We start from the raw sequence: 15,055 nt of genomic DNA, 5'->3' as shown, positions 1-15,055 counted from the left end.
ACAAATTAAAATATATATATTGTAAACATCTCTTAATGGATCAGGCACCAGTAATGGAATGGCATAGACAAATCCTGTAAAACAAGTATTTACCATCAGTTTTTAATCGCTGGCAACATTTTACCATAAACAAGAGCCAAAGAGCTGCTTAAGTTTAAATTTTCATTGATATTTGTTAGTTTGAAAGTTAATGGCGCCATACATCCCAACCATAGTTTTAATTAGTTAACAATATTGAAACCAATTGCAGTAGCTTTCATTTAATACATAGAAAACATAAAGGACGAATAGGACTTTCAACTTTTAAAGCGTAAAGCGGTAGACATTTTACAGGTGTCGGTGAAATATCAAAAACACTCCAAATTTTCTCTGAAATGTCCCATGATCGGTGCCGTTAACATATTTTTTCTACTCCGGTACTTTTATCTGTCAATTATATGGTCCCGCAAACGAATATAAAAGCATGTCTTATGCAATTTCAAAAAAGTCTATCTAATCTATTCTTCATAAAGACCCTAGGGTTATTATGTGATATAATGCAACTGCTAACAGAGGGCCTACCGCGAACCACGTTCGACGGGTTGCCTCCCTATCACACTTACGTACGAATTTACAAGTGCGACAGAGAGGCAACACGTCGAACGTGGTTCGCGGTAGGCCCTCAGAGGTGCCCTATTAAAAAAACACTAAATTTACAACGGAAATTAATCCTGCCAACAGTGCCAACTTAACAAACAACTGAATTCATATGGTTTGAAACAGTAACAAAACTAAAATAATTGCTGCCAACATAATGAAAACTGCAAGTAAATGACAGTTGAAAAAAAAATACCGTGTCTACTCTATGATTACGTTCTGTCGACTGTCATTTGTCAGTATCCAACTTCCCGCTCTTTCTTATGCTGTATTGCTGTGTTTGTTTATCATTCTTGGAATCATTCTTATTAGACTTTGGAGTGGAAAATAATAATGGATGGCGACGACAACTTTCTTTCGACACCAGAAGAAATATCGGCGGCGGCACAATCAGTTACCGAGAACTTGTTGCCTACAAAATCGCGGCGTCAGTATGATAAATCGTATGAGAAGTTCATGGCGTGGAGACTGGAACACCAGACTACGTCATTCTCAGAGAATGTGCTACTGGCTTACTTTAAAAACCTCGACGAACAATTCAAGCCGTCTTCACTGTGGGTGGAATATTCAAAACTAAAGTCAATGCTTAATATATACCACCAGACCGACATCTCTAAATACGCCAAGTTACTGGCTTTATTAAAACGGAAGTCAGAAGGATTTAAGGCGAAAAAAGCAAAAACATTTTCACCGGAGGAATTAAAAAAATTCATTGAGGAAGCACCGGATCAGAACCATCTCTTTAACAAGGTAGATACATTATTGCTGTTTTGTTATTTCACTGGTATTCGGTAAATGTTACTGTTTAGGTATTCTGTGTATGCAAATATTGTATGTATGATTGATTACTACATACTTGATTTAATTGTAAGTATTTCTAACACCCTAATTCCTAATTTTTGTTACAGGTTGCTGTAATTCTTGGAATAATGGGGGCTTGTCGCAGGCAAGAGTTACATAATTTAAAAAATAACAATATAATTGATGCCCAAGAAACTCTAGTGGTTCATATAATGAACACCAAGAACCGAATCGATCGCACTTTTACAGTCACAGGGAAATATTATCATATCTGTAAAAAGTACATGATTCTTCGTCCGGATAACTGCAACGATCTGAACTTTTTTGTACGGTATGCCAACGGAAAATGTTTTGCTCAAAATATAGGATTAAACACCTTCGGCCAGTTAGGAAAAAATGTTGCATCCTATCTTGGTCTCCTAAATCCAGAGCTTTACACAGGGCACTGTTTTCGAAGGACGTCTGCAACTTTATTGGTAGATGCTGGTGGTGATGTGACATCTTTGAAGCGGCATGGCGGATGGAAGTCCACAACGGTGGCAGAATCATATATAGACAACTCCATTGCAAGCAAAAAAAAAAATGTCAAATACATTAATGAATTCCATAGAAGAAACTACACCCCTGAAACCACAATCCACATACATACCAGACCGTCAATGCTCCCCAACTTTTACTCAGGAACCAGATTATATCAACGCCACCAACACTAGTATCCCAGTCCCTACAACCACACCACTAACTATATCCCAAATAATAGAACAGAATTCTGACATCCATATAAATAATAATAGCTCAACCACATCCACCACTCCCAATATAAATATTTCTAACAACACAATTCACAATTTACATCTTCATTTTCATAAATGAATAAAACTAAATTTCTTAAAACAAACTGCGTTTAATTTTGTCTTTTATTTAATCCCTAAGCAGTCGTAGAAAAAGTAATGTATGCAACGTTGTATAAGTAGGTCAAAAAAGGCTCATGGCGTCTTTATTAACAATTTTCGGCTTCGCCTCAAATTGTTACACACGCCACTCACCTTTTTTGAACCCTCTTATACAACTATTGCATAAAATACTATTAGGTGTTCCAATAATAATTGAGAAGTTTGTCGATTTCTCTACGATTCCATCATTAAATCCTGATTTGATAATGAGACAATTTCTTAAGTCCTTTCATACGACTTTAAAAAAAGAACAAAACAAATCGTCCCAGCAATGTTTGCGAAATCAAATTAAATAGTATCCTGACTTCCTCCTTTTAAACGGTTAAACCCAAATATAGACACCTCCTTAAAAAACTCAAACAACAAACACATATTACAGACAAAAAAATGAAACCCTCTTTTATGTAAAAATAAAGTTACAAACCAAAAGCTTTAAAAAAGAAAACAAGAAACAGCACAAACTAAATGTATCCATGACACGTCTTTTCAGCCATTTTAATTATATTTCAAAGAACATTCGCTCGTTCACTCGTTCTTTCATTCATTCATTGAAACTCTAATTGCTCTGGCGTTTTAATTTTATTCCATTCTGTCAGTTTGTTTGGCTTTGAGTGAATGAGTGTCAGAAAGAAATGACAAATGGGTTCATGATGCTTCCAAACTTTGTTGATATTTTTGTTTTGAAGTTAGAAAAAGTAATCGTGCGACCAAATAATATTTAAGGAAAAGAAAATATGAAAGGATGGATTCAATTCACTGCTTAAGAGACTGGCAGATAATTGATAAAAATAGGAGGAAAGATTTACATAATTAAAATTACAGTTATTAAATTGTTGTTCTCGGGCTCCGGGCTAAAGCTGAAGGTCCCGGGTTGAATCTCAGTAAGGGCAGTTTATCAATTATTTATTTAATGTTTTGCATTATGTGTTTATCAATTATTACGAGTATTTATTCGTGATATACACACAAATGAGGAATATTGATATATTATATATTTATATGTATATCGTTGTCCGGTCCCCACAAAGTTAGTCTTATTTAGGAAGGAAACTATAGAAATTGTCGATTTGTATAAGATTGTCCAATATTTATCAGTGAAAGAATAAAGATCAGAGTCATATGGCGTTCTAAAAGTTTTAATCATGTGTCGAAAGATGGCAGTAAATTTACTGTGGCTACAAAGTTTTCTTTGACAATCCACCTCTATTTCAAATTCTCTTTGATTATACACACGCCACGAGACTACGATACCATTGTGGACTCTAACAAGCGTATTTTGATTTTCAAAAGTGACGTTGAAGAAATGTCACTTTCGATACTGACACATCAGATCCAAACCTAATCCAGATCTAAATCATAACCAGTTATTAAAATAAGAATACGCCTGTTAGATTCTATAATGGTATCGTAGTTTCCAAACTTCATGATTTGCACCCCCATCTAGCGTAGCGTGTATATTATAAATATACAATATACACCGTGTTTTTATTGATTTCCGCTAACTTCGGGACATGAGTAACTACGTAAAAGGAAACTAAATGGCAATGGTATTAAAAAAAAACATACAAAAAGTAACTAAATGTTGCACGTTGTTGTAACAAAGGCATTACATTGTACTCATACAAACAATTGAAAACTGTGACATCAATGTAATCTCTAACATCGATCGTCCGAGATAGTACGTATGTTTAGTAGCAAATGTATTAACTCGTACTAAATACTTATATAAACAGGCCCTAAGGTGAGTGTACACGCTCGTAGGGGCCTTATAAGATAAAAATAAATTAATGATTAACTCCGAAATGGAGTTAATTAGAATACCGGTGTCTTTGAAAAAGTTACTTAATTTAAGCTCAGCAATAATGCACCCTTGAAATTAACGGAAAAAAAAACACGGTGTATATTATGTACGTTATATTGTTATGTTGCAGCGAAACTCTCGCACTCAAAACCGCAAACGCGGCGCGTGAATTTGGTCCGCATTTAATTTGGTCGCGGTTCGCGCGAAGTGTTGCTAGTGTTACAGCAACTCACAGATTACCTCAAATACTAGATGGAGTATAATACAATTAATATTAACATTAAAAATGTAAACCACGTCGGTGGCAAACAAGCATACAGCCCGCTTGATGGTGGATGTCCGTAGCCATGGACGTAGGTACAGTCTCAAATTTTACATACAATGTAAGCCCCCCTGCGGCCTCTGTCCCCTCCCCTCTAGGCCTCCGGCGATATCAACTTACCCCCCCCCCCCCCCCTAGTTCATAGGCTGGCTACGCTCTTGTGCGTTACTTATGTACGCTTGCAACTGCAGAGAGGTTACATGCGCGTTGCCGACCCTAACACTCCGCACCCTCGTTGAGCTCTGGCAACCTTACTCACCGACAGGAACACAATACTATGAGTAGGGTCTAGCGTTATTTGGCGGTTTTCTGTAAGATGGAGGTACTTCCCTAGTATTTTATGGAAGTGTGGCACATTTATTTAGAAAACCGGGCCGGATTAGGATATAGGTTTATGCCTTATTATGTTTTTTTTTTGTAATTACTTATTTACTTTAAATTTTGACGATGCGTGTTGCAGATGACATTTTTTTTATACTACGCCGGTGGCAAACAAGCATACGGCCCGCCTGATGGTAAGCAGTCTCCGTAGCCTATGTACGCCTGCAACTCCAAATATATATGTAAATGCATGTTGTTTTGACAAAACCTAAGGTGGATGAGCTTTCTGTCAGATGACGAAACCTGCGCTGTGAATCTGAAGGTATGCAATTTTTTTTTAGAAAACTAACATTTAAGTAATAGAAATACGGGAAAAACATATTTCTTAAATTATTTTTGAAACCCATAGAAGCGAGACTGGCTTGTAATCTAGATTCTAGTGTTGCCCGAGACAGTGAATTTTTCCACTTTTCATTTATTTCTAAACTATGCGGTGTCTAGTTAGTGCGCTATTCTATGATATAGTACTTGTATAGACACATGTATGTGTACGGCAGACGTTCGTTAAATTTAATTGCCGGCTTGTCTAGTGCGACCATATGTCCCGTATTTTACGGGTTTTCCCGTAATTCCGTAATTCAAATTTTGTTCGATTCAAGATAATGACCTATTAGATAAGTAATATTTAATTCGAAAAATAATAATTATGTGTAATCCCATTGGCTGTAAAGTGTTGACATTTAAAATACCTATATTTTTTCAATAAATATTTAATTCATTAATTTCAGGCACGAATTTTACAGTGTGCAGTAATTTGGCGAAACCAATATGGGACAGTACATTGTCCCGTAATTTTGTGATTCAATATAATTTAATGAAAAAAATCCCTTTTTTTTAGGGTTCCGTAGCCAAAAGGCAAAAAACGGAACCCTTATAGTTGATTATTTCACATTTTCCTTTCCAGATACTATAAAAAAAAAGTGTTTTATTGTATTTTATACTGTTTTTTTAAGTCTTTTATTAAGAATAACATTTTGCTTTGAATGATTCACGGTTAGTTTCACTAGACTTAACTGCGTCGAAATATCGGGAGCTCAATAAAAATAATATAAAATGTAATCACAGTTTATATCCCGGTCGATTTAAGTCGTTCATTAAATATTTTAGCAATACCCTACTCATAGTGTTGTGTTCCTGCCGGTGAGTAAGGTTGCCAGAGCTCAACGAGGGGTGGGAGGAGGTTAGGGTCGGCAACGCGCATGTAACTCTTCTGGTTGCAGGCGTACATAGGCTACGGATACTGCTTACCATCAGGCGGGCCGTATGCTTGTTTGCCACCGACATAGTATTAAAAAAAATTGTATGTGTTATTCCATTGTATATGCCAAATTTTATTATTTAAAAATAATGTTGATTTTCAATAAACAAAAACTGCCTGTCCCGTATTTAAACCTTGAATCCCGTATTTTCCAGACAGTTGTCCCAAAAAACAAATCAGATCTGGTCACCCTAGTCTTGGCTATCTTTTTCGCAACTGAAAATGACAGATGCTGTGTTATAATGAGAGTTCACGACTTTTGAAACAGACTGAGACAATAGGGTTGTTTCCAATTTTTTGAAACGTTTGTATTACGTTCTATATTAACTAAAAGTTGCCCTAAAATTCAACTTTTACACTAAAAATGGCTTTAAATATGTTAAATTGACAAAATATATTTTGACAGATGTTTTCACGCTCAAAACGCTCTTTGAAAATTGCGTGACGTCACAGTTTACGGTTTGACACATAACTACATACACACGTAGAAGATACGAACTGTCAACTGACATTTGTCATTTGTTGTTTATCGCCTAACTATCAACAGTGTCAATCCGAGAGTTGTGACGTCATCAGAATCTTCAATGACGTTTCGAGTTTGGTCACGTGACGTGTGCCAAAAGATATTTTAAATTCAATAATTACAAAAATATGGTCATTAAAGGTCCCCTAAAAGTAGTTTAACATGTTCTTATAATCCCAAAGAATTTATTGGGATACAATTCTGCCCTAAGATTTGTAGATGGAAACAACCCTATTGAGAGTAGACAAGCCTCACTCATTGGGTAGCAAGATTCATATACATCTTAAAAAGTTACTCGTAAGTAAAAATATCAAAAAACCGGCCAGATGCGAGTTGGACTCGCGCACAAAGGGTTCCGTACCATTATCTATAAAAACCAGCAAACAAATCACGTTTGTTGTATGGGAGCCCCCTTACATACTCGTATTTATTTTATTCTGATTTTTAGGGTTCCGTACCCAAAGGGTCAAACGGGACCCTATTACTGAGACTTCGCTGTCCGTCCGTCTGTCACCAGGCTGTATCTCATGAACCGTGATAGATGATGTATTTCTGTTGCCGCTATAACAACAAATACTTAACATAAGGAAACGACTCAAAATTTGCATCTAATTACTTTGCTGCACCTGTGGATAAAATGCAACTTTCTCATTCGTTTTGAACATTCAAGAGGACATTTCAGTTGGTGTGGTGAAGACCTATTTAACTTATTAAGTTAGATTATAGTATCTACGTGGGTAAAACGTATTCACACAAAGTAATTTCATGTAGCCTGCAGTCAACTATATTTTAATGAATACACCGTGGGCCAATTAAACCCGACAGATTTCAAAAGTGTATTCGTGACCGCATTTAGAGACTAAAATGTCATACAATATTTTCTGAAATCGGTCTTGTTTTAGAGATAATGACAATTTCTGTGAAAATTTGTTTCTTTTATAACTTAGTTAAAAACGCCTTTTTAGCTGTGACGCTGCCACTATGTTACTTGGTTTAGACATACCTACTGACAGATATTAAAGTTTTAAAGTAAACTCGCAATTTTCGTCTGTAAATAAAAAAAAAACTTTACTTATTCGTTGTAATGATTTTTTTTTCACCAAGGTGTAAAAAAAATAACGTGTCGTGTGCAGAAAACGCAAAAGGATTTTTTTTTTTTCGGCAAAAAAAAAAATTTTTGGCGAATTTGGCCAAAACTCATATAATTTTTTTTGCTCCTTATAACCTCAGGAATGCGTGGTTAAAATCTGTCGGGTTTAATTGGCCCACGGTGTATAAAATAAGCCATAAAGACAAAACTACCACACCGCCTGCACCTAATGATTTCATTTTGTAACCAAATTACTTGATTTATTTACATATATATTCAGTTTTGTCTTATTATTCTGGTGTCTAAAATGCAACGTCTGGTAAAATGAAATTGGCAACGTTATATATTTTAATAAATTTTCTTATGCAGATGTTTTCTTAATGAATTAACTGATAAAAAATTCTGTGATAAAACAACGCAGCTTAATAATGTTTGGGTTTGTTAGAATTGTTTGTCTCGATGAGTATTAGACTGAATCCACCGTCCAGTGGCGCCCTCATTAAGGGAATACTGTTTTTTTATGGTAGAGGAGGCAAACGAGCAGACGGATCACCTGATGGTAAGCGATTACCGCCGCCCATGGACACCTGCAACACAAGAGGGGTTGTCAGTACGTTGCCGGTATTTAAGATGGGAGTACGCTCTTTTCTTGAAGGTTTGAAGGACGTATCGCTCCGGAAATCCCCCAGGCGACAGTTCATTTCATCGTTTTCTAAGAAAACAATTAGTTTCTATATAAATCAATATGTTAATATTGTTGTACTACTTATTTTCCAACTTTTGATCCATGTCAGTCGTTTCTAAACTTGTCAGTACTGTCACCCCTTTAACTAGAGAACTTGATTTTACCCCTCCTCCATAATTATTAATATTCTTTCTTATAGATCTTGCTTTCTTTGATCAGCTTATGACCCCCGTAAAATACCAGTTTTACCCCCAGGTTAGGAACCACTGATCTATGTGATATACTTTTATTACTGTCCATGGGCGGCGGTAATCTCTTACCATCTGGTGATCCGTCTGCTCGTTTTCCTCCTATAGATTTAGATTTATTTATTATACAACATACGATTGCATTACAAATTACATTCATGTCAATTTATATGAATCTATATTGTGATAACATCTTAATCCATCTTAATTAATCTTAATAAATTTTCACCTGAAAAGGATCGTCAAGAGAATTTATAGAAAAACAATAATAAAATATAAATTAAATAAAATCAATAAGAAACAAAAACAATGTCAAATATGAAAAAATAAATTATACAGTTATGTCAAAAAACATGTGTTATGTGTATGATATATCATTATAAACATATATTACTTACTTTTCATCATCATCTAAACGGAAAAAGTGGCAACCATTGCCGTTTAGTTGAAGCAAGAAATAAGCAAAATGAAATGTGACAAAGACCGAAAGTTGGGAAATCAGTAGTAGTGTTAGTGTTCCTGCCGGTGAGTAAGGTTGCCAGAGCTCAACGAGGGGGGGGCGGGTTTAGGGTCGGCAACGCGCATGTAACTCCTCTGGAGTTGCAGGCGTACATAGGCTACGGAGAGTGCTTACCATCAGGCGGGCCGTATGCTCGTGTGCCACCGACGTATTTATATAAAAAAAACCGGCCAAGAGCATGTCGGGCCACGCTCAGTGTAGGGTTCCGTAGTTACTCTTCCGTCATAATAAGCTAAACTGGAGCTTAAAGTGTAGTAAATGGTACCTTTCACCCGAGTTAAACAAATAGGCAAAGTTGCATAATCAGTACCTAATTAAAGTAAGTGTTTTTACTATGAAGGTAAAACTTTTTGCGATAACTCAAAAACAGCTAAACTGATCATGTCCGCTATAGTTTTCATTTAATGTCTTTCTTAAGCTCTACTTCCACGATTTTTTTCATATTTTTTTGGACCAATGGTTCAAAAGTTAGAGGGGGGGGGACACATATTTTTTTTCTTTCGGAGCGATTATCTCCGAATATATTCACTTTATCAAAAAATGTTTCTTGAAAACCCCTATTAGTTTTGAAAGACCTTTCCAACGATACCCCACACACTAGGGTTGAAGCGAAAAAAAAAATTCACCCCCACTTTACGTGTAGGGGAGGTACCCTAAAAAAAAAATTTTTAGATTTTATTGTACGACTTTGTCGGCTTTATTGATTTATATATCCATGCCAAATTTCAGCTTTCTAGCACTAACGACCACGGAGCAAAGCCTCGGACAGACAGACAGACAGACAGACAGACGGACATGGCGAAACTATAAGGGTTCCGTTTTATGCCATTTGGCTACGGAACCCTAAAAAAAGACTTGCTACCTACTTTCTCAATGGCGCAGCGACCCAAAATGAGTCTTGGCCTCCGACACGAGTACACATCAGTTGTCTCGATCCTGTGTCATCTCCCACCAGTCAGCTTGGAGCTCGCGCAAGTTCGCTTCAAGCTCATCGCTCCAGCGATACAAGACACGTCCTCCGCCCTACCGGGAGTCTCAGGTGCCTTCTCAAATAGTGACCTAATCAGAAGGACTACAACATTAATGTACTGGATTATACAGAAATGGATTGATGCATTATAAAACACATTTCCTCTAATGAGGGCGCCACTGGACAGATGATTCCCTCTTCAAAGAGAGGAAGGGAGTGAAATAAGCTTGTATTTACAAATGAACTTTTGGCTTAAAGTTTATTAAACACTGGAATGGAATATTATTGTAAACATTAATAGACATTCATGCATTATTCTAAAATCAAGCTATAGTTAATTAATATTAACCATATTGCTTATTATTTATTTTTTTATTAGGAAAAGGTAAGCATTTGACCACAATCTCACCTGATGGTAAGTGCCGATGCAGTCTAGGATGGAACATGCTTACCTAAAAGATGTCTATTCAGTCTCGATTTAAAAAGATCCAAATTATTGTGGACTGGGAATAGAATTGCAGGAAGTGAATTCCACTCCTTAGCCGTTCGCATGATAAAGCTGGATGCGTAGCGTTTAGTGCGAATCAGCGGCAGAGTAACGACGTAAGGGTGAAACGCAAGTCCGCGTCTAGTCCCACGGTGGCAGTACGGAGATGGGGGGATTAGATTATGTAATCCCATCGCGCACTCCCCGAAATGTATCCTGTGGAATACCGATAAACAGGCTACCTTTCTACGGTGTTCTAGGCTCTGCAGTCTAGCCTCTACCATTCTCGCATCCCCAATAAGCTTCCTAGCGCGTTTGTCTATTAAATCTAAGGCGGCTAGCTGATACTTGGTGGACCCATCCCAAAGGTGGCTGCAATACTCCATACACGACCGGACTTGAGCTATGTAAAGCTGAAGAAGCTGCCCCGGTGTCAAGTACCGCTTGACCTTAGAAAGGACGCCTAATCGTCTAGCTGCAGATTTACCAGAGATCCAATATACGCCCCAAAGCACAGGTTAGACGAGATACTTATGCCAAGTAGCTGAAGTTGGTTGGATATGGTACGGATACATCTCGGAAAGTCAGAGTCAGGTCGAAAGGAATAATCTATTAATAAAATAACCTTGACATTCCATATTTATTATCATTATTTTATTAATTTCATAAACGAACTTGACATTTTATATTATATATTGCATATATATATTATATATTATATATGTTTTACCAGTGCAATCAGTCAACGCAGAGCAGCTTGTGGCGAGCTGTTGGGGAGTAGCGACCTCACGTACCCGAGTGGTCCTGGGGAGTTCTGTTAGCCGCAAGGAGGGTGGGTGTTACAGGATTCTCTGCCTCTGGCTTGCCTTAGCCGGCCGCCCAGAGTGGAGTCGTTAGAGCTATAAGCTCCAGGGGTGGAAGTGAAAAATTGCATAAGACGCGAGTTGGCTGCTCGCAGCCACTGGGTACAAAGCGGCGTACACCTCTCGACACCCCTGAGCCGCTCACACCGGTGTTGCCCTTGAGCCATCCTAGATGTCGCTTTTTGTGGGGGCCCATCTTGTGGGAGCGAGTCACCGTCTGCCGGAAATAAAATTGAATACCGTTTCATTAGGCAGGCGTCCGGTTTTTTATCCCATAGCCCAGTATTTAGTCCATCGCTTTCACCCAATAGCCCAGTTCATTTTAGATTCCATCAACCCTCAAATAGTCCTTACACCCTGGCGGGTGCTGCCTCTGCGTGCGTCCCATGATGCGGGCAAGGGCAACATCCGCTAGGTGTACCCCTTACATTTCATTAAAGTGTCAAAAGGGCCTCTACGTGTTGGCTTCGGCTCCGCGCACGCCTCCCAAAGGTCCGGAACACCACTGTTCCATGATGGGAAAGACATACAATAATAATAATAGCTTGGGCCCTGCCCCGCTGCTGGCGGCACCCTAGGTTAGGTTTTTTATAATGTGTTTATATCTTTTCTATTGTTTTGTAAGTGTTTTTATATTTTACTTTTATATACATATTGTAAAAATCCTAACCTGAGAAAAGAAATAAATAAAGGAGATAATAATATAACCTCTTTACTCCTTAATAAACAAACACAGTTTACACAGTATCTTTTCTTAATTAAAAAAAAAATCATTTCATCGATACGTCGATAAAATATAACATTATAAATATAGATTTCGTTGCCATAAGTATTAAATGCAAGATTCCTACCTAGACTTAAGAAATATTGAATGCCCTTACAGAGTACATTACACCTACCATCTTCAAATTGTAACACCTTATGTATAATGAGCATGACTGCAATACAATAAAGAATACATTTAATTCAGCATTATACTCACATAGCACGTCGTATTTTTTTATTTACCTTCCTCTTCACGGGGTAATACACAATGTAAACATCATACCTCAAAAAAAAAACAATTAATTAATATTATATCAAACGCGTTACTAATCCTTAACACATTCTTAAATTCGAATTCTATTCGCAAATGAACAAAAATATTCGATCTTTTTGTTGACTTTTGACATTTATATCAATTTAAAAATATATATGCCTATTTTATTTCCTCCAAAGTATGATGAAAAACATAAACTCAAGGCATAAAAACCCTCTTCCTTATGGCGTCGGGTGTCTTGTTTATTCGTGTTAAGAATTTTGCCATCACTCGTATTGCAAAATCTCTACTAATACTATCTGGGGGCACGGTAGTGCCCCCGCCAAGACGAGCAAAGCGAAGCGCAAGCGCAACCTACTTTTTCTTGAAGCGCTTCGTCGTTTTTTTTTGAACCCTCATAACTTGGGTTTGGATTATCCCAAAAAAGAAAAATCCCGGGATATGATGTCAACAGTAAACCTTTCAAACATAAAAAATTTCAATAGCATAGCTCTTATACTTAGATTTTACTGACATTTAAAAATAAATTAAAAAAAAAAAAAAAGAGAAGAAGAGATCCCATACAGGGATAAGTTCGCCTTTGTTGTGTTTAATTTACTCTGTAGCTGTGTTTTTCGTGTTTTTATTTCTATGTACAATAAAGTATATACATACATACATACATACATACAAAAAGGGGATTTTTGGATTACTTCGAGCGCGTCAGATTATTGAAAAAAATGATAATATTCTTTGATTTTATTTTATTTGTGTGCACAGTTACAGTTATGAGAAGGTATGACAAAATAAAAGATTCGTGCATTCAGTCTGCATGCAGGCGTGCGAATATTGTACGAAAACAGGCAATATTTACAAATAGGTGAAACAAAAACAGTATAACATTTGAAACTTTCGCGTTTTGAACACGTTAAAACATAATCTCTTCGATTGTTTTTTGTAATGAGTATAGTTATCCGCGGCTACGAACAATGTAACCCGCAAAGAAACCTCGGAAATAAAAGTAACAAAATAAATTCATAATAGACCCGATAACATTCCTCCCGTTCTCTCAAACTCTCGATTCCTTCTCACCGTACTGGTTTTATGTCTAACTCTTTCGCCGTTGAGGCAATCCGTCTCTGGAATTCCCTCCCTCTCTTTATTCGACAAGCCCCAAGCAAACCCGTTTTCAAACGACTACTTCGCAAGCATCTTCTGTCAGAAGAACTTAAATAAGGTTCACCATCATGTATATGTACATAATTATATGTATTAGTCTATCTTTTATACATTATATAAGTAGTAGTATTTAACTATTTATATATTTTTAATATTATTTGACTTCACGTTTAATTTTTTCCTTATTATTTGTTATTATTTTTTCCTGCACCAACATACACAAATGTCTCTGTTTGACCCAATGGTTGACTGGTAGAGACTGCCTTTTGGCATTAAGTTCGCCATTTGTACATTTTTCTTTATGTGTGCAATAAAGTTTAAATAAATAAATAAATAAATAACATTGTTTTAATATGTTTTAATGTGTTTTAATAAATAAATAAATAACATTGTTTTAATATGAAATTGACAATTTGACAGTGACCTACCCCACGTCAACGCTGGGGCAGGAATATCCTGGTCACCTTTTAAGGCACTTGGCTACCGCATTGTTTCATTAAACATCATTACGGTTATTAACAACCTGGAAATTACATTCAACTTAAATTTTTCCTTAAAAAATCTACATAAAACAAATTCTATCGGTCGAAATTGGACATAATGAAAAGCGGCTTTATAAATGGAGAACTTGAATTCAACAGGCAAATTATTAAACATTTCCTATAGAAATGTTATATAAAACATCCCGTTCCTTTTTTCCTTTCAAATATAGAATTTTATATTATTTATTGCGTCGCAGCACTTAATTATTAATATTTAGGCAGAGCCGCAATTTTTGTTTGTTAGTTTTATTTCTGTATAAATATGTCGTTTTATAATGGAAAGGTATGATTTCTTGAATTATATTTTCAGTAAATACCTACTTACGCTTTTTTATTCGAAGGAATTTATAATCACTCGAAAAAATATCTGACACAAACTTACTTCCAGAGCCACAGTTAGTGTTAGTTAGGGCTTCTGGGCATTTTCCGCATATCGACAACCATTGTGCCTATTTTGCGTGAAACGAGGTAGCGCTCTAACCACCCCAGCTCCTCCACGAAGCCTAGCAAAGTTGTCAGGTTGCTAACTGCCTCTCTTAGTGTGCACGGAGTCCTAGGTATATGTTCCTGTATATTTCTACCTGTTTACAGTCTAGGAGAATGTGTTTTGTTGTTTCCTCTTCTTCAATGCACGCTCTGCACATGGGGTTGTCTGTTTTACCCATATTGTGTAGGTGTTTGTTTAGTGTCTTGACGACCGGTTTGGCCTAGTGGGTAGCGACCCTGCCCACGAAGCTGATGGTCCCGGGTTCAAATCCTGGTAAGGGCATTTATTCGT

At 36.7% G+C, this 15,055-nt stretch overlaps 2 protein-coding genes across 2 annotated transcripts in view; one reads left to right on the top strand and one right to left on the bottom strand.

Moving 5' to 3' along the window:
• LOC133530268 (KH domain-containing, RNA-binding, signal transduction-associated protein 3-like) overlaps positions 1 to 15,055 on the bottom strand; it is a 404,777-nt gene that overhangs the window by 347,604 nt on the left and 42,118 nt on the right. The window lies entirely within an intron of this gene.
• Positions 510 to 2,495, top strand: LOC133529938 (uncharacterized). Its single transcript, XM_061867721.1, has 2 exons — positions 510 to 1,386; positions 1,545 to 2,495. The coding sequence occupies exons 1-2, from the start codon at positions 970 to 972 to the stop codon at positions 2,148 to 2,150; spliced, it is 1,023 nt and encodes a 340-aa protein (XP_061723705.1). The 5' UTR covers positions 510 to 969; the 3' UTR covers positions 2,151 to 2,495.

Source organism: Cydia pomonella, chromosome 22 (assembly GCF_033807575.1).
Source record: "Cydia pomonella isolate Wapato2018A chromosome 22, ilCydPomo1, whole genome shotgun sequence".
In the NCBI taxonomy this organism is placed as follows: domain Eukaryota; kingdom Metazoa; phylum Arthropoda; class Insecta; order Lepidoptera; family Tortricidae; genus Cydia; species Cydia pomonella.
Note: the sequence above shows the minus strand (reverse complement) of the source record. Positions and strands in the feature narration are given on the sequence as shown.